At 40.3% G+C, this 25,999-nt stretch overlaps 2 protein-coding genes across 5 annotated transcripts; both read left to right on the plus strand.

Annotated features, from left to right (window-relative positions):
- eif4enif1 (eukaryotic translation initiation factor 4E nuclear import factor 1) lies at nucleotides 1–17,390 on the plus strand. Of its 2 annotated transcripts, XM_084425957.1 has the most exons (20): nucleotides 2–83; nucleotides 600–684; nucleotides 1,367–1,503; nucleotides 2,233–2,306; nucleotides 5,316–5,443; nucleotides 5,553–5,827; nucleotides 5,919–6,117; nucleotides 6,219–6,379; nucleotides 7,220–7,358; nucleotides 9,941–10,117; nucleotides 10,290–10,561; nucleotides 11,020–11,094; nucleotides 12,812–12,944; nucleotides 13,089–13,159; nucleotides 13,572–13,702; nucleotides 14,032–14,107; nucleotides 14,299–14,428; nucleotides 15,455–15,793; nucleotides 15,951–16,127; nucleotides 16,345–17,390. In XM_084425957.1, the coding sequence occupies exons 3-20, from the start codon at nucleotides 1,423–1,425 to the stop codon at nucleotides 16,539–16,541; spliced, it is 2,835 nt and encodes a 944-aa protein (XP_084282083.1). In that variant the 5' UTR covers nucleotides 2–83; nucleotides 600–684; nucleotides 1,367–1,422; the 3' UTR covers nucleotides 16,542–17,390. The 2 variants fall into 2 exon arrangements, with proteins under 2 accessions (XP_084282082.1, XP_084282083.1); XM_084425956.1 differs by having other exon boundaries at nucleotides 1–684.
- A 377-nt stretch (nucleotides 17,391–17,767) lies between these two features.
- patz1 (POZ/BTB and AT hook containing zinc finger 1) lies at nucleotides 17,768–25,538 on the plus strand. Of its 3 annotated transcripts, XM_084425965.1 has the most exons (6): nucleotides 17,768–19,869; nucleotides 19,958–20,021; nucleotides 21,376–21,547; nucleotides 21,861–22,022; nucleotides 23,648–23,857; nucleotides 24,812–25,538. In XM_084425965.1, the coding sequence occupies exons 1-6, from the start codon at nucleotides 18,689–18,691 to the stop codon at nucleotides 25,273–25,275; spliced, it is 2,253 nt and encodes a 750-aa protein (XP_084282091.1). In that variant the 5' UTR covers nucleotides 17,768–18,688; the 3' UTR covers nucleotides 25,276–25,538. The 3 variants fall into 3 exon arrangements, with proteins under 3 accessions (XP_084282091.1, XP_084282092.1, XP_084282093.1); XM_084425966.1 differs by lacking the exon at nucleotides 23,648–23,857; XM_084425967.1 differs by lacking the exons at nucleotides 21,861–22,022; nucleotides 23,648–23,857.
- The last annotated feature ends 461 nt before the right edge of the window (nucleotides 25,539–25,999 follow it).

Here is a 25,999-nt window from a genome sequence, read left to right on the forward strand (position 1 = left end):
AGAACCAGTCAGAGATCTGAAGAAATTCGCCGCTCTGCGACTGAACAGAGACGAAAGAGAGAGCTCAGAGAAAGTACCCCGAGGTACATTGTTTGTTGGAGTCGGACTAGAAGCTTTAATGAAGTGGTAGAACCCTGTTATCTGTCGGAATTGGTCCTAATATATGTGAGCTTTAGTGTATTGACGCGCATTTTTATGTGCGTCGTGCAGCTTTATGATTGTTAATAAGTTTCCTAGCCTGCTAACCCGACTCACTAGCCTATAAATAAACAAACAAACAAACACGATTTAAAAAAAAACATTCGCTCGCACGAAGAAACACAAAGTAGAAACAAGCCAACATTTAAATAAAAAAACGGTAAAGGTACAAATAGAGCCGTTTGTCCGTAAGAACTGAAGTAAATCCTCTGCGTCGGCTTGTTGGGTTTAGCCAGTTTGCTAATGAAATGCTCCTATCTGTCAATTAACTATTCAATCTGGATTGACGAGCGATACCCGAACCTCCTGTCAAGATTGTCGACCGAGAAGCTTTATTTTTAAGCAGGACACTTCATCTGCGTCCTGCCTGAAATCTGGACTGACTGCAGCATCTCTTGTAGTTTGGTATAGGACAGGTAGCCAGAAGCTAACTGAGGTATCCAGGCGGGGAGAGTGGAGGTGTTGTGGCACCGTTTCTAATATCAGGTGAGTTCATCAATATATTGAGAAAGCAGCTTGGGTTTTCACAACAGACTCGTTCTTCGTGTGAGAGATTGTAGCTTAATTTACCTGCGTTAGGCTGATTAGTATTCTGTAGTTCGTGTGCTGTATGCCTCGTCACTTGCTAATACAACAGCTACTCAGATTACAGAGGAGCCAGACATTTACCTGGTCATTTTATTTCCCGACAACATTGAATTTGCCTTAAAATAGATTCAAGTTCAATATAATCCGATGTCCCCCTAGACTTTAAGAGATTTGTATATAGTCCTTTCTAAGATGCTTGCAGCCTGTTTGAATAATTAGGCTACACTTAATTACTCACTGATTTTGATCTGCATAGCTAGTTTTAATGTATGTTATAGTATTTTGACATCTTTACCAGCCAAGTTAAGGCTGCTCTGTGCCTGCAGTGTAAAGACAGTACCACATAAAAGCCATTAAATTATGTCTGTTCTGACCCACTTCAGCCCCTAATATTAAAGTATGTACTATATAGTTGTAATTCAAGTGTAAATACTTCTCACACCTTTAAACAATCTATGTAAAGACCCCTACTACATGGCACTTCTGTGCCACCTTTTCAGTATACATTTGGTATCATCCAAATAAAGGTGCACTACCCTGACATGGCAGTTTAATTAATGCTAAAGATTGTCATTCACAGGTGCCCAGAGTGTCTGATATTGGGGTTTCACTTCAGTTTGACCACCCACCTGAGTCATGGAGAAGGATGAAAATGGTGAAAACATGGTGGACACGGTGAGGGACTCAGTGGTGACCTCCGCCTATAGATATACCAAGGTAAGAACAATCCTTTAAAGGAGACATCTAATGAGGAACAAATTTGACTCTTTTTTGATATTATAGTCTGATATACTTTTGAACACATACTTTAACTTTTAGAGCTCTAAATGTTCTACCATATAATGAAACTAAGCTTTAAAAGTCACAAAGAAACGGAAATAGAGACCGACATTTACTTCCGTATTGTGACGTACAGCTGAGTGAAACGGATTTTCAGAAAAGAGAAAAATGTTGGTCGGGGACTTGCTTTTATGCATTTGATGCTGATTGGATTTTGAGATGTGGGCGTTTCACTCAAAAGTGGAGGCAGATGAATGTGAGCTAACTTGCAGGTGCTGTGTTTAAACAGACTAAATGATTGGAGAAGTCTGGCATACATCACCAGAGAAAAGTGTAATTTTCCCTGGAAGGTCCAGTAATTACATTTTGATTAAACTATACAAAGTCAAAAAATAAAAAGGAAACGCAATAGCGGTTCACTACTGTGGTTTAGTACGATTGCATGCATATCAGCACTGAGCCATACTGGAGTTCACATGAAGCGTACCTGAGTTTGAAAAGCAGCGTTCATATCATCCGATTGAACCAAACTCTGACAAATGAACCAGATTTCACAAATGAAATGATCATGTGCGATCCAGAATTGGTAGTGTGAAAGCCCCCACATTTTTTTTTTTAGTTGGAAAATGTTTTGTCATGCTGATAATCAACTGTTTGTTTTTGCAGGAAGAGCTTATGGAAATCAAAGAATTGCCGATTTCCAATGAGAGGCCAGAGTGTCTTTCAGAGAAATATGACAGGTGAACTTTTTATTTATTGTTTGTTTGCAACTTCAGTTTGAGTAATTATGAATGTGGCACCATATTATCTTGCAAAAGATCATTGGAAAAGGACATTTTGCTGCATATCCTCCAGTATACCTAAAGGCCTGGGTATACTTCATTTTCTGAGCTTTGACAGCTTTCAACTAGCGCTAGGACAATAAATCGATGCATCACGATTCGTGGATCAATTCTGAGATTTTTCGAATGCATCGATTCTCTCTCGAATCAATTCTGAGCTTTAACAGCAGATCGCGCTCTAGGCTAGTTTTTAACCACATGCTCAGATGCTCACAAAGAAGAGCGTTCGTGTGTTAGGCTGAGTCTGTACTTCCACCTCAGGATGCTTTTATGATGCGAGATTAATGTAAACAGCCCACTGCAAACACCCTCATAATTCGCTTCAACCTTTTTGAACTTTATGAATGATTATTTTATAGAAGGTTCAAGTGGTGTATAAGGAATTAGAAGCAAGCAGGGTACGGCTGTTTCTAAAGCATAGAGTGCCATCTGGTGTTAAAAACTAAGCTCAGAATAAATTTGAGAGGGAGTCGCGATGCGGTCGGCAAATTTCAGAATTGATCCAGAATAATTTCTTGATTCGCGATGCATCGATTTATTGTCCCAGCCATACTTTCAACGAATACTCAACTGCAGAGGTGTAAAGTCCAGGGGTCTGAAAGAAAAAGTCCTGCCATATGTTTATTCCACCTATGAACTCAGACAGCTGATTTCACTAATTAGTTCTATCTCCTGTCTGAAAAACTGTACTAATTAGCAAATCCAGGTGATTGGAACAAAATACTGAGGAGGACTTTTACTTTCTGAACCTGGACTTTACACCTCTGGACTTTACACCTCTGCTCAACCGTGGATGAAAGAGTTCGACACATGTGCATGGTTGTCGTTTATAGGACATTGGCTGAGTCTGAAACCACATACTGTCTTGAGTAGGTACTTATTTTGAACCAGTAATTACTTCACGGCCGCTAAATTTTCTATATAGTATGAATGTAATCTGGACGTACTACATCTGCCATGTTGTCATTATCATGTTGACCTACCAGCGTCAGTTACATCGCTTCACTGCCATTCACAAATCCTCTCCCGTGGACTCATTGGATAGTAAAGTGTCCATCGTATGCACTTCAAAATCTTGCCGGAAATAGTAGGTCATCCGGGTACTTTTTGACTACTCTGAGTACTGTAAATTCGGACATACTATTGTCACATACTGTTTTTCGCCTACTATATAATAGGGAAGTATGAGATTTTTGGATGCAGCCATTCACTTGGAAGGTTAGAAAAGTAGCGGATCTGCCATAGCATGCAAAGTTTAGAACAAGAACCAAAACAAAAATTAAGGATATGCTCCTTTGTTTACTGTTCTTGGAACAGCATGGTTTTTGTATCGCTCTTTCCACACTCTTCTTCATCTACTGCATAATGCATCACAACTGCATGCCATCTAGTGGACTCTTGTGTCAACATTCACCTTGAGGGTTTAAACATTAAGCTTTTCATTGTCAAGTTTTAGGCATCGACAACTAGTATTGTCGTCCTACTTTTGTCAGTAGTTCTTTAGCACTTTACAAACTAGCTGCCTTCCAGTATTAGTTTGAATACTCTTAAGCCGGGTTCACACTGTATGATTTATAATAGTCCTTCACAACTGGTGCTTGTCAGATAGGGATGTGTGTAATGACTAATTTTATAATCATTTAAACTGAAATATTTGCAACAGACTAGTCCCCCCCCCCCCACTGAATACCACTAAAAATAGGTAAAATACATGCGATGTGTTTGCCTTGCATTATCATATGTATATTAAACTTAAGCGTTCACTTAAGCAACGTTAGCAGTATAGACCTATTTATTCAAAACAACTGAATCAATAGGCAGCACAGGACCAATAAGTTAAAACCTAATAGCCTATAAACAGATTTCCTCAAATAAGTTAGTCCACATAAGTCAGCATGTTAAGGTATGTTACCACAGCAACCACTTGCTTGTCCAGGTTTGAACGCGCTGCTTGTGTATGAAATGTCTGTACACATGGTGGGTGATAATCACAAAAAAACTTGACCTGTACTGACAACTATACATTAAGCGTATTCCCATTGTTAGGACGTTGATATAGCAACTGTTCAAGTAAATTTCATTCCATGTTGTTTCTCCTTAAATCCGAAATAAAATTTCATACTGTGTTGTCCCTCATAACCTGTAATATAACAAGCCTTAAGCGTAATTGTTATATACTAGTTTGACATGACCTTGCTCATCTTACGAGTGGACTTTTCTCTGAACCCGCGGGGAGTGTCACAGAGAAAACGAATGCATGCAAAGTCAATCTTTTCAAAATAATATTAGTTTTAAAATGTAACATTAACATGATGGTTATTTAAACGTAGCCTTTGTAAAACTATAGAGCAAAACAATTTAATGTGCTAAATAAATAAGCTAGTATTTCCAAGTCTAATAGCAGCAGCAGTATCTTTAATTGATCAATCAAATAGTGCCGCCCATCGCTATTGTCAGACTATACAAATATGATCCCCGCTGTAAGCAATGTCACACTGTGGCATCTCCGTTGTCAATGTCAGAAAACGAAGATGTGTTTGGAGCAAGTGGTGGTTTGTCTCTCACTAGTTGTGTCATCCGCTTCTGCACTTCTATTGCTTTTTGATTTGATGGTTGTCGTAAGAGAAGTCACACTGCCAGAATTTCGTCTGAGGTCAAATTTGTCATTAACAGTCAGTAAATCAGCCATCATGGCTGTCGGTGAAAATGTCAAACTAGCGATCAAAACTTCAGATCAGAGGAATCTTTTAGGATTCTCAACGTTTGTCTCAGACGGCCAAATTGTAGCCAAAACCGTACAGTGTGAACCCGGCTTTAGTGTGACGTTACTGACTAGTGTTGTTTTAAATGAGCTTATATTGAAAAATCTAAGCCTTGTATGTGCTAACTGTACTGTCTCCTTTCCAGTGATGGGGTCTGGGACCCTGAAAAATGGCATGCCTCGCTATATCCCTCTTCAGAAAACAGCTGTCCAGCAGAAGGATACAAGAAAGATTATGCAGAGGATAGAGTTCCGCTGAAACGCAGAATTGCAGGTAATTGGACAAGAACTTGGTCTTTTAAAAAAATGTATTATTATTATATAGTTATTTGACTATCTAAGCCTTGTTTTTCCCACACCTAAATTAACTTTGCCTTCCCCAGATCCTCGGGAACGTGTAAAAGATGATGATCTGGAAGTGGTTCTTAGTCCTCAGCGTCGTAGTTTTGGAGGTGGTTGTCAAGTGGCACCCACCGCCCTCCCTCGCCGCCCCATCAGCCCTCTGGAGAACAAAGAGAATGAGTCACTCCGTTTGGGGGGAGCACGTCGCATAGGGAGCGGCCGCATCATGGCCTCACGCGTATTTGAGAGGGACACACGAGTTGACAAGGAGAGGGAGCGAGACAGAGAGCGTGACTATAAGGACAAGAGATTTAGGGTATTGTGCTATGGGCTAGATGCAAAAGAAATGATTGCTATTATTGCAATGTTCAAAGAATAAAGCTTTTTTTTCCTGTGTTCCACTACAGAGAGACTTTGGAGACAAAAGAGTGTTCAGTGAGAGAAGAAGAAATGACTCGTATGCAGAAGAGGAGCCAGAGTGGTTCTCTGGTGGACCCACTAGTCAGTCTGAGACCATTGAGCTCATTGGCTTTGATGACAAAATTTTGGAGGATGACAAACGGAGGTCCAAACGTTCCAGGAAGAAGCCAGAGTCTTTTAAAGGAGGCATGTACAGTAAAATGTTATGGCAAATGTTTAAGAAATGCTTCTGTGCATCTATCAGCGTGCTAATTTGTTTTTGTTTTTTAAATCTTCCACGCCTACAGTTGAATGTAATGGCGGTCTCTCTGAGGACCCTGAAGTAGTTCAAGAGTCTGGAGCTGATCAAGAGGTTCCACATGCCGAGGTTCTTCCTGAGCAAACCCCTGGAGAATTTGATTTCAATGAGTTCTTCAATCTTGAAAAGACCATGCCTGGCCTGGCTTCGGTAAGATATGGGGAGCACTGCATGCTTCTAAGGGTGATGGACACAAAATAGCTGGCTTGTCTTAAAGGGATAAGTAACAGACAACAAATCACGCAAGGTTTTTTGGGGCTTTGAGAAATGTGTGGTCCATCAGATGATGTTTATTAGGTCTTTTCTGGGCACTTTTTATTAGTCTATACTATACTCTATACTTAATCTAAGCTTTTTACTCTACTCTTTACTGTGTTCTTTTACATTTATATCTCTTTAGTAGTAGTAATTTTCTGGCCATAGTTGTCTTGCAGCACTTCTGATTTCTCCTAATGTGATTGTATGTAATGAATCGATTGTAAATCTCTCCTCGCTTGTCAGTAACTTTGGATAAAAGCACCTACTACATGAATTAATGTAACATTAGGTGGTTTTTTTGGTGATTTGCCGAATGGTTCAGCAGGACTGTTTAAGGTTCATATGTTGCGCCTGACGACTTTGGTGTTAGAAATGTGAAATTGTCTTTTTGCGGTTTTGTGGCATCAAGCTATTTGTTGGTTTTATGTTGGTTATACAGAAAGCTCAATGAAATGCAAATTTATGCCCATCTGACTTGTAAGGATTATATTGATACTCTTGAGTGGGAGGTGTGGGATTGGCTGCACATCTCGGTTGTGCCAATTAATTTAGGAATTTTTGGGAGGGGGATCCTGTAAATGAAACTGTGCTCCACAATGCCCATTTTCCACCCCCTTTGCGCTAAGCAGTCTGCAGACACTCTTCACGTAAGTGTCATTTAGTCCCCATGGCTGTTTCTTGCTTCTGTTTTAGAATACAGTACAAACAAGTGCTCCTCTTTCTTTCCTACAGATGATTGAAGATGTTCTTGCTGAGGGTCCGGTCATGGCCAGTCGTTTCAGCCGCTGGTTCTCCAGTAACAGGAGTCCCTCTGGCAGCCGCTCCAGCAGTCTACGTTCCACACCGCACGAGGAGTTGGAGAGACTAGCAGGTAACTCTTTTCTAATCCATTCTCTTCACCTGGTGTAAGGTTGCTCACCAATAATCAACAATAACAGTTGTATTCATTTATTGCTCTGGTACTTTGACACCAAAGTAGTGCAAATCTGGTACCTGTTGATAGGTGACTGCTTTTCGAGTGACTCCCATTTGTATTTGTGAGCATTTTGTGAAGAGCTTCAAATGTTAAAAATGTTTTTGCAGTGTTAAGGCGGACATACACTGTGCAAGGACACTCGGGAGGTTGTGTGCCATTGCACACGTTGCGAGTCAATAAACCCGATAATCGCGTCAAAGCATCTAGTACACAGCAAACCAGCGGCAGTCACATGAGCTTTCACATTAAACACAGAATCTGGAGCTCTAAATGTTGCTGCTATAGCTTCAGATAAAAAGACGAATGTGCAAATGATTTGGTGAATAGCAGAGAACAACACAGCCACAGCTAGTGTTAGTGTATGTGCACACTGTAGGTTTGCAGCCACTGGGCTATAATAATATTCATAGATCTAGGCTGTGTGGTTGTTTGTGTGGGACAGCCTATACACTAAAAAACTTGGGGAGACTATCCAATGTTAACTAAACTCATTAGAAAATTGTCGGGAGGTGTTCGTAACGTTCTCTACTCATAATTCCTCTCACAATGCGAGCCACGGCCATACGTGCATCGATGATTTCTCCTGAGAGAAAGTGTTCACTGTAAATTATATAGATCTTTATTAAAGCAGTTTTGTTTGGTTAAAGGTGACACATTATGCCCCTTTTCACAAGATGTATTCTAATTCTAAATCTAAATTTCAGCTCAAAATACCCTCCAGATCATTTATTATAGCTTGTCAAAGTTGCCCCTTTTTGGGTGTGACCAAAATCGTGTGTGTCCCTTTAAATGCAAATGAGTTGCTGCTCCCCTCCTCCGTTCAGAAGAGGGCCGATCCTTTACACGAGCTTCGGATACTCCAGCGATAACAAACTCTAATTTCAGTCAAATCTCCGAAATAACCCGTAGCGGAATGCAGCCTTACAGAGAGACTCAAGAAGAGGTTGCAGCTTTTAGACTGCACCTGGATGTTTCTGAATGGTTAGTTGATACATGGATGTAGATGTTGAGTTACATTGATTAATCTCATCGACTTGCATGTACTGCCATGTTTAACTTTTACACAAATTGACAGTTTCCTGAGGTCTTTATAAGACAGCTGACTTTTTTTCCTTTTTTCTTTTTTTCTTTTTTTTTGGTCAAATAGTGTTTTGTGCAGCCAACAACAGAACAGTTTGCATGCTTTGCTCGAACATTTGCCATTGTGTTAGAACTGGTTACACTGTTGTCTTGCGTTAACCAAATGGTGGTGCCGTGGGTGGAAACATGCAGATTAAGGGGTGGTAATGTAATAAAATCGGAAATTGGCTTTATTTTTTATATGCTTGCAGAGAAAGGCTCACCAAAGCAAAGTTACTGGGTTGCAACTTTTCACGTTTTCAGGGTTGGTAGATGCACCGGGGACCCTATTATAGCACTTCAGTCTGATTTTCATGATTTGTCCCCTTTAACAAACAACAAAATGACAAAGTGACAGCAGCCTATAAATATCTGCTACTGTCTAAGACCTAATGAATGGATCCAATATAATAACACATCCAATTTCTTTCAACCGTTTACGTTCACTTAAGACATAATCGACTGCGTTTACGAGAATTTTAATAATTTTGTGTACAAGTCTGTTCAAGCGCAAGGAGACGTGCAAACACCAAATTGATGAAACGCGCCTGCGTGTGCTTGGGGTGTGTACAGCTGTACGCTCAGATAACGGTGCGTGATCGAGTTCTCTTTTGCCCCTTGCACTTGAATGGTTTAAAATTGTTTGAAAGTTTATCATTTGCACATGTTTTACACATTCACTCAATGATGGTTAAACTGAGCAATTAATCCGCTAATTACATGCGTGGCAAACCGTGGGGCCTGGCCCGTAAGGACCCCGGCTCAACTGCGATCCGCTGCACCCCTTCTAAATGCACCCTGCAAAGCTATATTTAAGTGCGAGATTGAATCCCAAATTGTTGATTGACAGTGATAACCATAGCAACAGACGGGACAAAAAGTCTGTCAAAATAGATCTGTGCATTGTGTGAATGCAGACTAATTGACCTGCCACTTGTTCTATTATGTGTAATGTCTCTCTGTTAACTTTATTACTAACATTCCACTTGTTTAAAGCAACGTTTACTTAAATAAAAAGAATATTTAATGGCTACATGTATAAAATATCTGCAGGTTGCCTTCAAATATTTAAATGTATTTACTTGTAATAATTAGCATTAACAATTAATTGACTTTTTTTTTTTTTTTTTTTTTTTTTGGAAAGTGGTGCATCTTGTTCAGGATTTTTATTTGATTTTATTGAAAGTGCAAGTGAAAGTATCCATTTAATGCACCCTTGTTGAATAAATGTATTAAATCGTAAAAAATGTTTTGAACGGTAGTGTTAGTTAACTCGAATGAATATATATGTAATAAAATGTTAAACATTGGTGTTGTCTACTGGGATATTTTGTTTTAACAATTGTTTTGTGTGTCAGGTCTCGATCCTCATACTGGATCTCTGAATCAGGGTACATCTTTGTACTTCACCCCCATTTCTTCAGTGGAACGCAAGGAGAAGGTGGACATACTGGAACTGCTGCATAAAGCCAATGTTGACCTGAAACCTTTATTGTCCAGCCTGAATGTCAACAAGGCTCACCTAAAGGAGAGCAGTGAGTAGCATCCTGTATAATTTACCAGTTTTGCTAGAATATTGTATAAAGTGTTTAACACAGTGGTTTAATACAGTGTCGGTGGCCTGCTGCCCATTAACGCAGAATGTAAAATTTCCCCTCATAATAAAAAAATTAATTATTCTTAATACATCTGTCTGCCCTTTTATAGCAAACTCAGGGGTGGTGTTGTCTCTGGAGGAGGTGGAGGTGGGTCTGAAGGGTCTGAAGGTGCAGACTGAACCGGCTTCATTACCTCAAAGGCAGTCCAGCAGAGGTGGGGGTACTCCCTTCATGGCTGAGCACCTGGAAGAGGCTTTCACAGGAGGGACCGGGGCTGCGTCACGACCGCGAGACCCTGACATGTCTGCATTTAATAAGTTAGTGAGCACCATGAAGGCAAGTGGAACCCTGCCCACTCACCCCAAAGCCAGCGGGAGCTATGTAAGTATGCAGCCGTCGGTTATGTTTGCATGGTTTTGTAAGTGCTTGCTGCATGTGAGACTGAAACGCATGCATTGGTCGCACAGCTTGTTACAAAAGTATTATCTGCCTTTAATGGGTTTTGCATGCAACTCATGCCAGTGCTTTTTACTTGCTAGTTGGTCTGGGGTAGTAAATGAAGTGTTTATTCTGACTAGTGATGGGCATAAATTTGTGTTTGGCAGTTGTGGCTGATTAGTCAGTGAACTTTTGCATGCATGACTTGGCATATCCCGCTCTGACCGTGAATTTTTTTTTTGCTCAAGCCGTCCCTGGTATGATGTAGACGCCATCAGTTTGTGACGCTAGCTAACAAAACATGGACCAAATGGCATGCATGCTATTTGATCCGTTTTTGTCTGTTTCAGACTGCAACTGTTAACTTGCTGTTATCACTTGTTCCCTGCTTTTGTTTTTAGCAGTCAGTGGATCCTGCTCTTGTGTCCTTATCAGAGGCACAGGTACCTGCCTCTCAGCAGAAAAACATCTTTCAGGTGATCAAAGCTTTACCCTTTTCATTGTTGAAGACATTCTGTTTAATACAAATAATTTATACTTGTCATGATATCAGTAAGCCCAGTGACCAGATATGACTATCTGTAAACTACTGTAACAAATGAAGTAAACTATTGTCAGTAATGCATAACCAGAACTTCATGCACACAAAGGGGCCAGTAGGGGTGTGACGGTTAGTATATAACCGTGAGACCGACGGTTATAGTTGAACACCGTCATTAGAACTCTATAACTGCCAAAACCGTGGTGTTAAGATATTTTTTACCTTTTTTTTTTTATCATAGAGAATGTTTAAATACTAATTAAAAACAATTGTTAACAGTCTGTTATTAATGGTCTACGTCGTTTCCAACTGTATTTGATTCTTTGCCAAGTACCCCCTGACCGACCGCAATCATTTGAGATAGAAATAAAAGCTATGACATAGTGATGTGCCATCATTATGAGATTTATTAAACAAATGAAAAACATTTGCAATAATAAACATTAGCAATAAACATTTGCAATAATAAACAACGTATCATTACCAATAACTGATCGCGCAGTTTAATTACCCCTTGACTGGCCCCAAACATGTTTGATAAAAGAAACATATACAGTGTGTATATAGGCTATATGATGTGTATTACATTTTAGCTCAAAAACAATTGTAATAAAAGATAGGATCATAAGATGCGCAATATATCGGGAGAAATGGTTTTTACCACTTCATTAAGTTTTGCTTTGTAGAAAGCCTTTCTTTAAAGCGAATTTCGTTTTGTACAAATTGTATCTTAATTTAATAATAAATAATAATTAATAATAATAATAGTTTCATCAACCAATTGCATGTATTTAATAAAGTAAATATAGCAGACAATATAATAACCGTGACATTGAGGCGCCGCGTTCACTTGCATTGCATTGTTAAAAGCCTTTCTTTAAAGCGAATTTCGTTTTGTACAAATTGTATCTTAATTTTAATGTTTCATCAGCCAATTGCATGTATTTAATAAATAAAAAGCAAATATAGCAGACAATATAATAACCGTGACATGGAGGCGCCAGTGCACCGCGTTCACTTGCATTGCATTGTGAACTAGAGCGCATCTCATCGTAAATGAATGAAACTCAGCGTAGGCCTATGCCTCATACATTAGCATTAAATATCTTTGCTGCATCCTTTATAGAACAGACAAGGGCTTTCTTGCGGCTCGCATCAGCAGAGCATTGCATCGTCCATAGACCGCAAAACAATCAGCGGATGGCGGGCGGGTGCGGCTTTGAAATTTGGTCAAAAAATGGAAGATTAGTTTTGTGATGCGGTTGCGGATGAAATAATACCCCATCCGCGTATCTCTATTGGTAACAACATTGAACACTACACAAATAGAAATTTAATTTTTTTTTATTTAGGCGATCAAGTAGCTAATCAGTGACTGCTCGTTTATTCAAACTAAGTTGTCCTATAACAGATGAACATCGCAACGCCAATTCTGGAACCGGCACACCCCTAGGGGCCAGTCAATTTGATCTATTTGATTGACATAATTTTGCTTCAACACTGCAGGATTGAAGCAATGTCAGCTTTCACTAACAGTGGAGCTGAAGCAGGTTACTTCGCTTATGCAATAAGAGTAATATATACATTTTATTAAAACACTGTCCTAGTAAAGTTATGAGTGCTGACAAATAATGCAAGATTTTGTGCTTTAGGAATTGTTGGTTGCTCCTCATGGGCCTGTTCCCGCTTCTGTGTCTGGCCTCATACACCATCGCGCTTCTCCCCCACTCTTCCCACAGAGAGCCCCTATGCAGGACTTTTTCCCAGGCATGCCACCAGCGACAGGTGAGATGAGTTAAATGTTATTGAATTTAATCCAACAAAAGGATGTTGAATGTGAAACATGGCATAACATTTAAACAAATAACATGCATGCCTCCACTCACCTATTTATTTATTTTTTTAAATGTTGTTGTTGTTGAATCTCAGGATTTCCTGCTGGTCCACAAACTATGTTAGATCAAATTCCAGACTTGCATCGGGCCAGGAATACACCACAGGTAAAATTCAAATACTATGGGGATATATTTAAAATGTTTGTTTGCTTTTAATAATTAAAGAATGCATGTTAAAATTCAAGAAGTCTTTATGTTTTTATTTATTTTTTATTATTTTTTTAAAATAAATAGTAGTTCATATTCAATGCATGTTAAAATTCAAGAAGTCGTGTTTTTTTTTTTTTTTAATAAATAGTAGTTCATATTCATTACACAGACATTCATATCTGAATATTAAAATTCATAAATCACACTTGTTAAATGTATATTTAATGATTTTCTGAAACTATATTTTGGGGTTTCCTGGAATGATTACTCAGAGTAAAGGCTGTTAACATGGGATGACCATAACATGTAATATAGTATGCCCTTGGTTTTGCATGATTTGTTAATCAGATGAATTCCTTGTTTTTAGATGAGAGCTTTGCCAATGGGAGTGGACCAGGCCAATCTGGAAGCTTTGTTTCAGCAGGATCTGGCCATTCTAAATCGCTCGCAGTACCAACAAGCCTACAACAAACAGGCTCAGGATAAGTTTCGTAACAGGTAATTTCAATTATCTGAGACCATAGCAGGTCACAGGCTGGTTGTGCCAAAGCAAGCGCTTCTAATGCTTTCAAACTCTTGAATTACTGAGATGTCTTTTAGTACTTTGTTTTTATCTTGTATTAGACGGTCCTGATTTTGTAGTTTTAAGAGCTGTAAATAAATTTTAAAAAAGATACCGTACCCAGATATGAATCCTGCTTTTATGCATTTATTAACACAAATGACTGTGCAACTACTCCATCCAAATGAATAGCATAAGGAATGGAAGGGGCTGATAATGGTGTGTACAGTGTGTTTTATCTGCATCTGTATCTCCTGTTTTGTAGACAAACCAGGATGAACCGTTCACCAGGGCCTCACCTTCCTGGCCGGACCTCACCTGGCAATACAGTTACTAGTGTGGTCAGTCAAATCAATGGCATTTAATTTAACTGTCATGGAGACATTTGATCATACATCTGATGTATTTATATCAACTTATGGCTTTATAGAGCTGCTTAATGTCATGAAGTACTTTATATTTCCCTCTTTTGACCAAATGACAGATGAGAAAACTGAACAGTAATTTTAAATATTTTTCCCCTCTGCTGCAGTTGTCTCCATCCTTCACTCCCACATCCGTGATCAAAAAAATGTACGAGTCAAAAGAGAAAAGTCGAGATGATCCTGGGAGTAGACCAGGAAGCAAGGAGGAGACAGTGAACTCCCATAACTCTCAGGAGGGTATGAAATGATGTACTTACACCAAGAGACCAGAGAAGGGTGGAAAAGAAAATAGGGCTGCATGGTATTGGGAAGAAAAAAAACAGACTTTGCAATATTTTGTTTTTCTCTGATTATATAGATTGTGATATGAAAACTGTTTCACCAGATGAAGGCCTCTACTAATTGGAAAGAAGTAATAATTCTCAAATGATTGTAGTGATTTCGTAGGGGAGTGCATCTGCATAGAAAATAAACAAATTACAAGCATAGATAAACACAATAGAACAAAGATGCAAATTAAATAATGCTTTAGCCCATGTTTTTCAGGTAAGTCTAACAATATTCAGGGACAGAAATTGAATAAAATGTAAAATAACACTAACAGACTAATTATAATTTATACAGTGAAGACTATGCAAAGCTACAAAAGTAATTTTTGTGTTTATTGTTGTTTGATTAACATTTAATGACTCAGACAGCTGTGGGTATATTAGGCTGCTGTCACTTTAAGACCGAATGCATGGATCCAATATAACAATACACATCCATATTTTTTTTCTCGATTGTTTGCGTTCACGTAAGCCCATAAGCGACTGTTTACGAGGATACTCGCCAAGGTGGGCATCTTGACAATTTTGCATGTATGTTTCCGTTCAAGCACAAATACACAAAGAGAATGGAATTTGGTGGTTCCGGCTCGCAAAAAACGGCGAGTTCTGAATTGAGTTCCTTCGTGTCTTTGTGGGCTCATATGGTTTAAAATCATTTCAGTGTTTTAACTGACAGGACCTAAAACATGTGCAAATCATAAACTTTCACTCTATGATGGTTAATCTTTGCAATTAATCTGAGAATTTCGACGTGTGGTGCAGATCAATTACGATCCCTATACTTGACATTGCGCATGCTGCGATGTGATTATTGCGGATGCGCGCGTTGCCACATCAATGCTAAAACGATATATCATGCACCCCTAGAAAAAAAGGTAGCTGTCTCATTCTTTTGTCTTTTTAATTCCCTAAAACCATCTCCTTTCATTTATAGATGGGCCTCCATCCCCCAGTTCCTTTCTGGAAGATGTGGACACCAGTGGTCCTCAGACCGGTGGGGTAAAGGCATGCTCCACCCCCAATCCTGCTCAGAATCGTCATAGTAAAGACCCAGACCGACCCAGGCCTCCTTCAACAACTGGCCGCCACACTCCTACTATGTTATCCCCAGGGCCGCCTTCTCCCTTCTCCAGACCCCAGATGTATCCAGTCCCTCTGCTTCCCCACGTCCCGTTGGTCAGACCTCCACCCCAGCTTCATCCCGGTGTGATGCAGAGGATGCTGGCTCAGGGTATCCAGCCTCAACAGCTCGGACCCACATTATTACAAGCAGGTTGGTTCGTGTGACTTCAGTAGATCTCTAAAAGGCCTAGAAAATCAATTATCTTTGCTGGACATGAGGAATTACACTTGTTTTTCCTTTGTTCATAACTTTCTTTGTTATTGAAAACAGTAGGTAGTGAGTTTTTGTTCTTTGTCTGTTTGAACAGGCATGTTCCCTCAGGCTGTAGACCTGTCTCAGCTTCAGGGTCTGCCCCCAGCCCTCTTAGGGCAGCCTCTGTATCCCCTTGGTCCTGCAGGACATCCGCTTATGGCCCCTAGAGCCGCAGGAACACACGTGCAGTTAGCAGTCATGCAGCAACAGCTTCAACAACAGCAGAGACCCAGTAAGTACAGCACCAGTGTTTTAGAATGATAAACACTACCGTTCAAATGTTTGAGATTTCGATACATAAATCTAGAGATAAGGTTGGCCAGTGGCTGAAAATGTGACTTAATACAATCTAATTGTAACAAAATGAGATTGTAATAGGCCAGGTCAGATCATCTCAATATTTTAAATATCAGCCAGAAGCAAATTGGTTTTTTTTATTTTCTTCACAGATCTGCATGTGGCTCCATCAGGAGGCTTCCAGTCACAGAGTCACGGTCCCCATCGGACAAACCATTCCCAGCGAAGAGGTGGTAGCCCTCCTCTGGGCCTGGCCAAGTGGTTTGGTTCTGATGTGCTCCAACAGCCCCTCCCTTCCATGCCTTCTACTAAAGTAATCAGTGTTGACGAGCTCGAGTTTCGCCAGTGATGACATCCTGTGACCAGTCAGCAAGAGCAAAGCAAGACATCCCTTCCCCACTACCCTCTAGATGGAGAGATATAAACTTTCATTTCTACCATTATGTACATATGTCAGAGCCCTGTCTATTTTTCTGTGCTCTGTCAGAAACCCTTGCAGTTACTGAATTTTTTTTTTTTTTTTTGTTTTTTTGGAGAAGGCCTAAAGTTGAGAGCAAAAAAGGGAAAAGACATGTTTTGTTTTTTTTTCTTCCGCTTTTGTCATAAAGTAATGTAGTTTCTCATAGTTTTTGAATTCAGTTTTTGCAGTTAAGTAAATAATGTATAGGCCTGGATTGTACAGATTATGGGAATTGATTTTCTTTTTCCACCTTGTACATAGATTTTTTTTTTTTTTTTCGTTTCCTGTTTCTGACTTTGTGGGGATGGTTGTCCTGCTGTTGAGGAACCAAAAAGTTGCTTTTTCTTTGTCCAGTCACAATGATTCCCCTCGAAGGTTGATTGGGTGGGAAATGGTGGCACTGATGATGGCTGCTTTGTTGGAAAGAGGTCCACGTCTGTAGCGATTAAATGCATCCCTGATTAGGAGAGGCATGCCCTTAAAACTTTTGCTGGAATATTTAAGCCAGAATGTTCTGCAAGTGGGGACACTTCCACCCCAAGAAGTGAATGCTAGTTGTGCCTTTGTTTCCTTTTTCTTTTTTTTTCTTTTTTTTTTTAAAAGAAAAAACCCTCCCATCCTTCCTCTAGCCGGTCTTCTTAGTCAATGTATGAGAAGCACTGCTCTGAATCACATTTGTTTTAGGGTGGCAGGGGTTGGCAATTAAGTAATGTGCTATTAATTTAAGCACAAATAGTTAATAAATATAAAAAATTAAATAAAAAAAATCATTCACATAACTGCATTTCTGACTCATTGATTTCAAGGTACTGGCAAAAGTATAGTTTTCAGATGGTTGAGTAGGGGGGGGGGGGGGGGGGGGGGAATCCTCAGCATTTAATTGATCGGTCTATTGCAGTGTCCTTTGCTGTTATGCCCCAGTTCATTTATATTTCAGTGTAACTGGACAGTCATGTTTGTCTAATCTTGCTAAGTATATTTTCTAAATTCCAAATGTTACAGTGAACATTGTAAAATTTAATCTTTGCACATTTGGTTCAAGCCACACTCCCCTTGCCATACTTCAGTAGTGTATCTCATGGACGCTTGGCCAGGTGTTGTTTTTCTTTCCTGCACAATATGGTTTTATTGTCCTGTATGGGGCTTTTTAGTTGGGTGATGCATTAACTGAAACTAAAAGGCAACCAAAAATAGACAAATTACATGGATACAATAGCATGAGAATAAACTCAAAAATGAAGAAAAAAATGATTGCAAGTATGAGTAAAAAAAAAAATCAGTATAACTGAATAAACATGCTCTATTTATTTAAAGAGGAAGAAGTCCACCCAAGGAGCAGTTTATGCTTTTGGTCAAAAATGGAAAGCATTTTTAAATGTCATGTTTCCCTAAAGGATTTGATTGCCAAACGCATAGAGTAAAGCCAGTGTTACAATCCACAACAATTTAATTTCTCTATTGTGTCTTTATGATTGATCTGTACAGTACCAGTCAGGAGAGCAGCTCTCTAGGGCTAGTGTCCGTTCAAAAGAGTTTTGCCTGGTCATTTGAATGTCGTTTGTTTACAGTAGGCTATATTTTTCTGAGTGGTTACAGTGTCCAAAAGAGAGAAAGAGGCAGTCTGCTGTCATGTATTCAGTGTCTGGCGTACATTTGGGGGAGGGGGCTCACTGGAAAACAAGGATATGAATTCATAACGCTGCGAACCAGGAAGACGGACATCATGCATCCAGCAAACTTCAGTTTCGGTGTGTGAATAGTATTGGCGCTTTCTCTTTGAATTAAAGTAATGGATTAAACTGTTAAAACCGAAAATATTAAACGCGGACGACACCCCCCTCCCTTCAAACAAAGGTCAAAGTTCACAGGAAGCTGGGGGGCTGCCATTTTTCCCCCTGCTAACATGTTAGATGCTAAAAAGGCGAGGAGTGGTGGTCGCTGCTGAATGCTTCTGTTTATTGGGTGTTTGCCATCCGTTTGTGTTCGTCTACCTCTTCCGTCGTGTGCGTTAGGCTCGGTTGTTGAATGAAGGCGGTATGGAGAAGACAGAACAGCCGTGGAATTCCTCCTACACGTACCAGGTGAGCAAACACAGCGCCGAGATGCTACACAACCTCAACAGCCAGAGAAAAGATGGAGGCAGGTTTTGTGATGTTATCTTGCGCGTCGGAGAGGAGAGCTTCCCCGCGCACAAGGCGGTGTTGGCGGCGTGCAGCGAGTATTTCGAGTCGGTGTTCAGTTGTCAGACGGAAGACGACGGCCAAGGCAAGGAGCTGGAGATGCACACGATCAGTCCCAAAGTTTTCCGAGACATCCTGGACTTCGCGTACACCTCCAAGATCGTGGTGCGCCTGGAGTGCTTCCCGGAGCTGATGACCGCGGCGAAGTTTCTGCTCATGCGGTCTGTCATCGAGATCTGTCAGGAGGTCATCAAACAATCCAACGTGCAAATCCTCGTGCCTCCGCCTCGAGGAGGCGAGCACAGCCTGTTCAGGGCCGCGGAGCAGCTGTCATACCCCCTGCCCGTGGACATGTCAAACGGAAGCGTGTCCAACGGCGCCGTGTTTACCGACAACAATGACAGCGACGGTGCTGATCCGACGCAGCCGAGTAACAGCTCGCAGCCCGGAGCACAAGCGGCCGATCACTTAACGTTAGCGGTTTCCCCGTTGGAGTTTCCCAGCAGCCACCTCAACAGCGACGGCTCCAAGCGAAGCAGAGGGAGACCCAAAAAAGAGCCCACAACAGAGCCGATCTCCTACAATAACAGCACTGCTCAAAACGAAGACGGGGGCCTTTTCTCGTGCGGGGTTTGTGGCAAGATTTTTCCCGACGAGGTGCAGTTGAGAAACCACGAGACTCAGCACGGGACGTTCACCGGCAGTGTGAGCAGCGCTCCGGAGCTGGTCGCAGTGGACGGCCCGACGATGATCAATCATTCCCAGTCGAGGTTTCAGGAAAACGGACTGCCGTCGGACAACCGTAAGCGCGAGAGGACGAGACGACACGTCGCGTGTGATTTATGCGGGAAGGTCTTCCGAGACGTCTACCACCTGAACCGGCACAAGCTGTCACATTCGGGCGAGAAACCGTATGCGTGCCCGGTGTGCGGGCTGCGCTTCAAACGCAAGGATAGGATGTCTTACCATGTGCGCTCTCACGACGGCTCGGTGGGTAAGCCGTATGTCTGTCAAAGCTGCGGGAAGGGCTTCTCCAGGTGACTGCAGTCTTTTATAGGAACATTTATTATATCATTCGTTTAAATGTATTTGGCATCATAAATGATTTGTGTGATGTTTTTGCAGGCCAGACCATCTGAATGGACATATTAAACAGGTGCACACCACAGAGAGACCTCACAAATGTCAGGTAAGAAATACTATTATTTTCTCATTCTTATGTTGTTCTGAATCTGTAAGGCTTTGTTTTATCCATGGGACACAAAAGGTGAATTTCTGAATCATATTCCAGCAACTCTTTTCCACTCTTTTCCATAACAAATGACTGTGGACCTTGACTGTCATGCTTCAAAACAACAGAAAGCACCATAAAACATCTTAAATATGGTCCATACAACTTATGAAGCCAGATGAAAGTGAGATGTGTGAGAAACACGAGGCATCGCTTTATATGATGAACAGATTGAATTTAGGCTTTTATTTGCATATTAAAATTGTTCAGGGAACATAAGTTCACCCGTACTTGCTTGAAGCGTGGGAACAAACCTCATTGGTTCTTGCGGAAGCTCAAACGTGATGTGTAACACACGAGAATGAACCTCATTGGTTCTTGCGGAAGCTTAAACGTGCTGCGTAACACACGAGAATGAACCTCATTGGTTCTTGCGGAAGCTTAAACGTGCTGCGTAACACACGAGAATGAACCTCATTGGTTCTTGCGGAAGCTTAAACGTGCTGCGTAACACACAAGAATGAACCTCATTGGTTCTTGCGGAAGCTTAAACGTGCTGCGTAACACACGAGAATGAACCTCATTGGTTCTTGCGGAAGCTTAAACGTGCTGCGTAACACACAAGAATGAACCTCATTGGCTCAAACGTGATGTGTAACACACGAGAATGAACCTCATTGGCTCAAACGTGCTGCGTAACACACGAGAATGAACCTCATTGGCTCAAACGTGATGCGTAACACACGAGAATGAACCTGATTTTGTCCATCAAGCATTTTTTGGATTTGTTGTAATTTGCTGTGATCTCATTTAAGTGATGGATTATAGGCCAGTCTTTGTGCTGCTGCACATCTTCAGAGTAGAGATGTCGTTGCGAGGGGGAGTGGAAGTAAAAAAAATTTAAATCAAAGATTACACAATCACATGGATTATGGATAAATCATAATTATAATTATAATAACCAACAAAAAAAAAGTCAATTTTGATTTCATCGTGACTTTAAATTTGAGTTTGTTCTTCACACAATGCTGTACTGTAATCAAAATACTTTTTTTGGAGCTTGACAGCCAAGGTCTCATTCGCATTCATTATATGAACAAGAGTGGCCAAGATATTCTTTAAAAAATTCACCTTCTGTATTAAATGCAACAAAGAAACTCAGGTTAAGAATGACACGGGAGTAAGTGAATGATGGCAGAATTTAAGTATTCGAGTAAATTCCTCCTTTAAATCACCCTTATGTTTGCGATAACACTCGAACAAAAATGGTCTCTCGGAAAATGCTTATAAAACATATCTTGAAATGTCTCAGATTTGCAACGCATCCTTCGCAACACGAGATCGCCTGAGGTCGCACCTGGCATGCCATGAAGATAAGATACCATGTCAAGTGTGTGGGAAATTCCTCCGTGCTGCCTACATGACCGACCACTTGAAAAAACACAGTGAAGGACCTCATAACTACTGTGGAATATGCAACAAAGGTACTGGTCAACTATGCATTGAAAATAACTAATTTAATAAAAACTTGTGTGTACATAATACCCACCTAATGATCCATGTTTTTATTGCCACTGACACCATCCTTAGTAAGTTAGTTTAGGCTCTCAAAAACTGATTGGCTTAATTATAAATACAGAAACCTAGGGAAAAAGCTCAAGTTTTACATAGTAGTACTGAAAAGGTTCGTGGCTATTACTTTATATTTTTCTTCTGAAAATCTGATTAATCAGACTGAGTATTGTTCTGTTTTTTTATTTTATTTTATTTTTTTACTTGTTCTTCCGATGGTCTCAGGTTTTTCTACTGCCTCCTACTTAAAGGTGCACGTAAAAACGCACCACAGCTCGTCCATGCTCCCTTCCTCTGCAGCACATCAGTTCCCTGAACCACGCACCAACAGACCACAGATGCACAACGGCGCCCCCTACCACTCAGGACGCCAGTGCGCAGTGGAAGGCAAGCTAGCCTCTCCCCACAGCGTCAAATTGTTGCTCGCTCACTTGCTGTCTTTTTCACTGCTGCTTATCAGATGCTGCATCTGCTTGCATAAAAACTCACCCGCAAAACACAGATTGTAGCGCTGCACATCTTTCATCTTTATTGCAACATTACTTTGCAGCGAATCAGGGATATGTTGTTCAAAATTTGGCCCTTCTGATTTATCTTGCACCATCTTTCAGGACTTTTCTCTCAGTGGATGAGAAAGGATGTTTGTTGCTGAAAGTATGGGTTGTGCTTTCACTTTTTATGAGGAAAGCTAAGGAAGAGTTTATTTATCTCAACCGAGTTTTGTAAAACGGCAACCAAAATGCGCAGATGTAATGATATCTGATGGAGTATTGTATATGTATGCAGACATCAAGGTTTTTTATGATAATAGAGGCTGCCGGACGTAAATTCATTTAAGATTCTTTAATGGTTTCACAGACGAGGCTTAAGCTAGTCCCAGACTAAATTCAATGTTTGAGCTGTTTTAACTGAAAGCAACTTGCACTGACATATCTGAAAATATGTCAGTGTCATTGTTTTGTCTCTTTTTTTTAAGGCACGTCTATAAAAGCTAAATGTCCTAATTGAACTAAGGCCTAATCCTGGCTTAATCTAAGCCCTGTCTGTGAAACCAGGCCAATATTTGGTTTACAGGCAAAATATGAAAAGAAACCTAAATAGATATATTTGAAGTTTCTGCAGTAGTCTTAGTTTAAATAAACTGCAATTAGAGATATAGTTGATTTAGGGCATAAATGAAATAATAGTTGCAGCTCTATCAATCAGATTTGTCTGCTAGTCACTTACATTGCTGCTGACCAGTTTAGCATGGCCACGTGTCCCATTCTGTGTGTCGCTTACTATCATCTCCATCAAGTGCTGGCATAATGCAAGCGTTATTTGAGCCTTCATTCATGCATGTCCACATATAAGTGCACGTGTACACACTGTGCATTGTTTCTGTGGATTTAATGGACCTTTTTCAAACATTTATTGCCATAAAATCTAGCAGCTTGTGATTGGGTAATATCCTTATTGGACATGATGGACAATATGGTGTCAGCTTTTTATTTTTTATTTAAAGGACTAAGTGTCCTAGAATCTGTACATGATTCCTTGGGAATGTATTGGTGATGACAAGAATACTAAAAAAATATATATTTTTTTTGTTTCAAGTGGGTTATAGATGCTAACTACTATGTAGATTGACTTAAATAGGTGGAAGAAAATTTATTTTGATCTTGTAATACAAGCTTTAAGGTTTTGGCAGATAATATGCGAAAAGTAATGCAGAAATACATCAGAAAGGCGTCATTAACTTTACATCAGTACAGAATTGTCATTACAGTATGACTCCCAACAGTGTCATTGAGCTGCTGGCTTGGCATGTAATGAAAGAAAAAGATTCATTCAAATTTGTTTAAGATTTATTTTTGTAATTTTAGCATTGAACAAACAATTTTCATAGTTTCTGAACTGATGTGAAGCTAGTGGTCATCTGATTGTATTGACTACGAATTGTCCCCCTTGGCCTCTCTGTCTTTTCCTCTACCCATATCCCTTACCTCTTGGGGCGGTTACTGGCGGTGTAGACCTTTGCACCAGTCGCCGACTCCTGGTTACCTTTCCTGAGACAGAGGGGTCTTTTCGGGGGCTAACTGGGCCAGTTCTACCCCAGCCTGTGCCTCCGGCCCTGGGCCTGCAGCCTGAGCTGCTCCTGGGCAAGCCAGGTCCAACTCCCTATTTCTGGGAGTGCCGCTCTTCTGGAGCACCAGGGTTTCCACTTCATGGACCTCTTACAGGTCAGTACGAGCGGTTAGGAGGGTGGCAATGTGGTGAGCCAAAGAACTGTGGATGTCTGGATGTTATAACCGATAAGCCTGGTGCAAATATCTCCAAAGCACCATTGACCTTATTAGTAAAATATTGGTCTGATTTCAGTTCTTACCTAATAATTGGCTTGGTCTGTATTTTGCTCATTCTTTTTTGTCTGGTGGGCCTCAGCGCTGCTTAATTTTCATCCATTTGCCTTAACAGCACCCACTTCTGACCTCTTTTGTCTATAATTTATACTTTAGAAGAACTGGACTGTATTTAATCTTAGTATTCCGGGTCCATAAAATGTCCTGTATCTGACTGGAATTTGATTTGTAAATCAAAATAGTGGAATGGACTTGCCTGGAGCCTGGTTGGTCATAAGACTCTGTAATGACAAATCCCCCCTTAATAATGAAAAATATCTTCCTTTGTGTTCCAAATAAGAAAGAAATTCATACAGGTTTGGAATGAACTATCCCTTTAAGATCAATTTAAATTGACACTGTCAAATTCAGTATGCGTTCAAATTGCGTTTTTCATATTTACGTCTTGAAAACAAAAGGAATTTGTCCTTTTTGCTCGTAAACTAAGGATTTGTGCCACTGCTCTAGAGCGTAGAGGTACTCGGTGGACTGAATAATCTGACATATTAAGATATTATTGTACAAAATAGGATGCAGTTTCCCTTATTACAGAAAGTATAAAAGCACAAAAGCTGCAATATAATGATCAGTAATAGATAGCCAACAGATAGCAAGCTGCTTTGAACACAAACAAGTTCTCACATGTGGTTTTTGTGGTCATGAGGGTTCAGGTATAAAGGAAATCTTTTTATTTTTAGACATTTTGCTTAATGTGAGGCTCCTTCTCTCTTCCTATATTTCTCTCTGTCCCCCTCCTTCCCTGATATCCCCTTCCCCACTCTGTGTTTACCTCAGACGGACAGGAGAATGCTGGGAAATGCCCTCATCAGGATTCTGATGGATCAGATGCGGTTTTCGGTGACCTTTCCAACGGAACGGACCTCAAGGCTGAACACAAAGTTGAGGGAGAAGAAATGGAGGTGACGTCTTTCATCTTCAACGGCCAACCTGAAGACATAGTGACCTCGCCGGGGGGATCCAAAGACATTCAAAAAACAGACCACGAAAAGAAGTTTGCCTGTGGCGAATGCGGCCAGACTTTCCGCACAAAGTCTTACCTCAACAAGCACCATCACCGGGTTCATAAGAAACGCGCCGCGGCCGGCTCCGGTCTCGGTGATCTCGGCTCGCCCTTTTCCCCCCAACAGAACATGTCACTTCTTGAATCTTTTGGTTTTCAGATCGTCCAGTCAGCCTTTGCCTCTTCACTAGTGGACTCTGAGATGGGCAGCAGTGGAATGGGTTTAGGGGAGAAATGACCCCTTTGAAATACAACCATTTCTTATAACCTTATTGGACAACCAAACTTTTGATAACTGCGAGTTTAGTCTGTTGTTTCATTCTCCTTGACGCCATATGTAGACTACTTTTTTTTTTTTTTTTTTGCGTTTCTCACTGTTATAATGTTTGTTATTATTTTGACTTTTCTATTATGGATGCCATTTCGATTCCATCTTGGTGTGAAGCAGCTAATCTGTTTATTCCACTTTTGACAAATCCTCAATTTCATAGGTCTATCCTGAAAAAAAAAAAAAAAAATCTTACTTTTGACATGTATGTTTTTCTGCTTCCAGATGGGTGGTTTGAGGATGATGTTCACTTTAAAAGACAAACTGATGCCCTAAATATTTTCAGAATGTACCTCTAGGTTATTCGTGTCCAGACTTACACAGTGAGCATTACAAAATGGAAAAGAAGTTTTTACAATCAGAAAACACTGAGATGGAGTCATCTGTGCAACTGTTCTAGTCCAATGACACAAAACATACAGCAACTTGTTATAAAGCTTAAATGTTTTAGTCTTTTCCTCTATGAATTACTTTAAAAAATATTTAAATGAATTTAAATCCTTTAAAACTTCAGGCCAATAATGGCTGTTATCTCATTCATTGTTTTTATTTTGTGGTTTGTTTCTTTGTTTATCATTGAGATAGTTCTGCGACTGATTGTTTTGGGTCACAAAAGGTATGTCAGTTTTAAATG

The sequence above is a fragment of the Rutilus rutilus genome, assembly GCF_951802725.1.
Source record: "Rutilus rutilus genome assembly, chromosome: 12".
NCBI lineage: Eukaryota > Metazoa > Chordata > Actinopteri > Cypriniformes > Leuciscidae > Rutilus > Rutilus rutilus.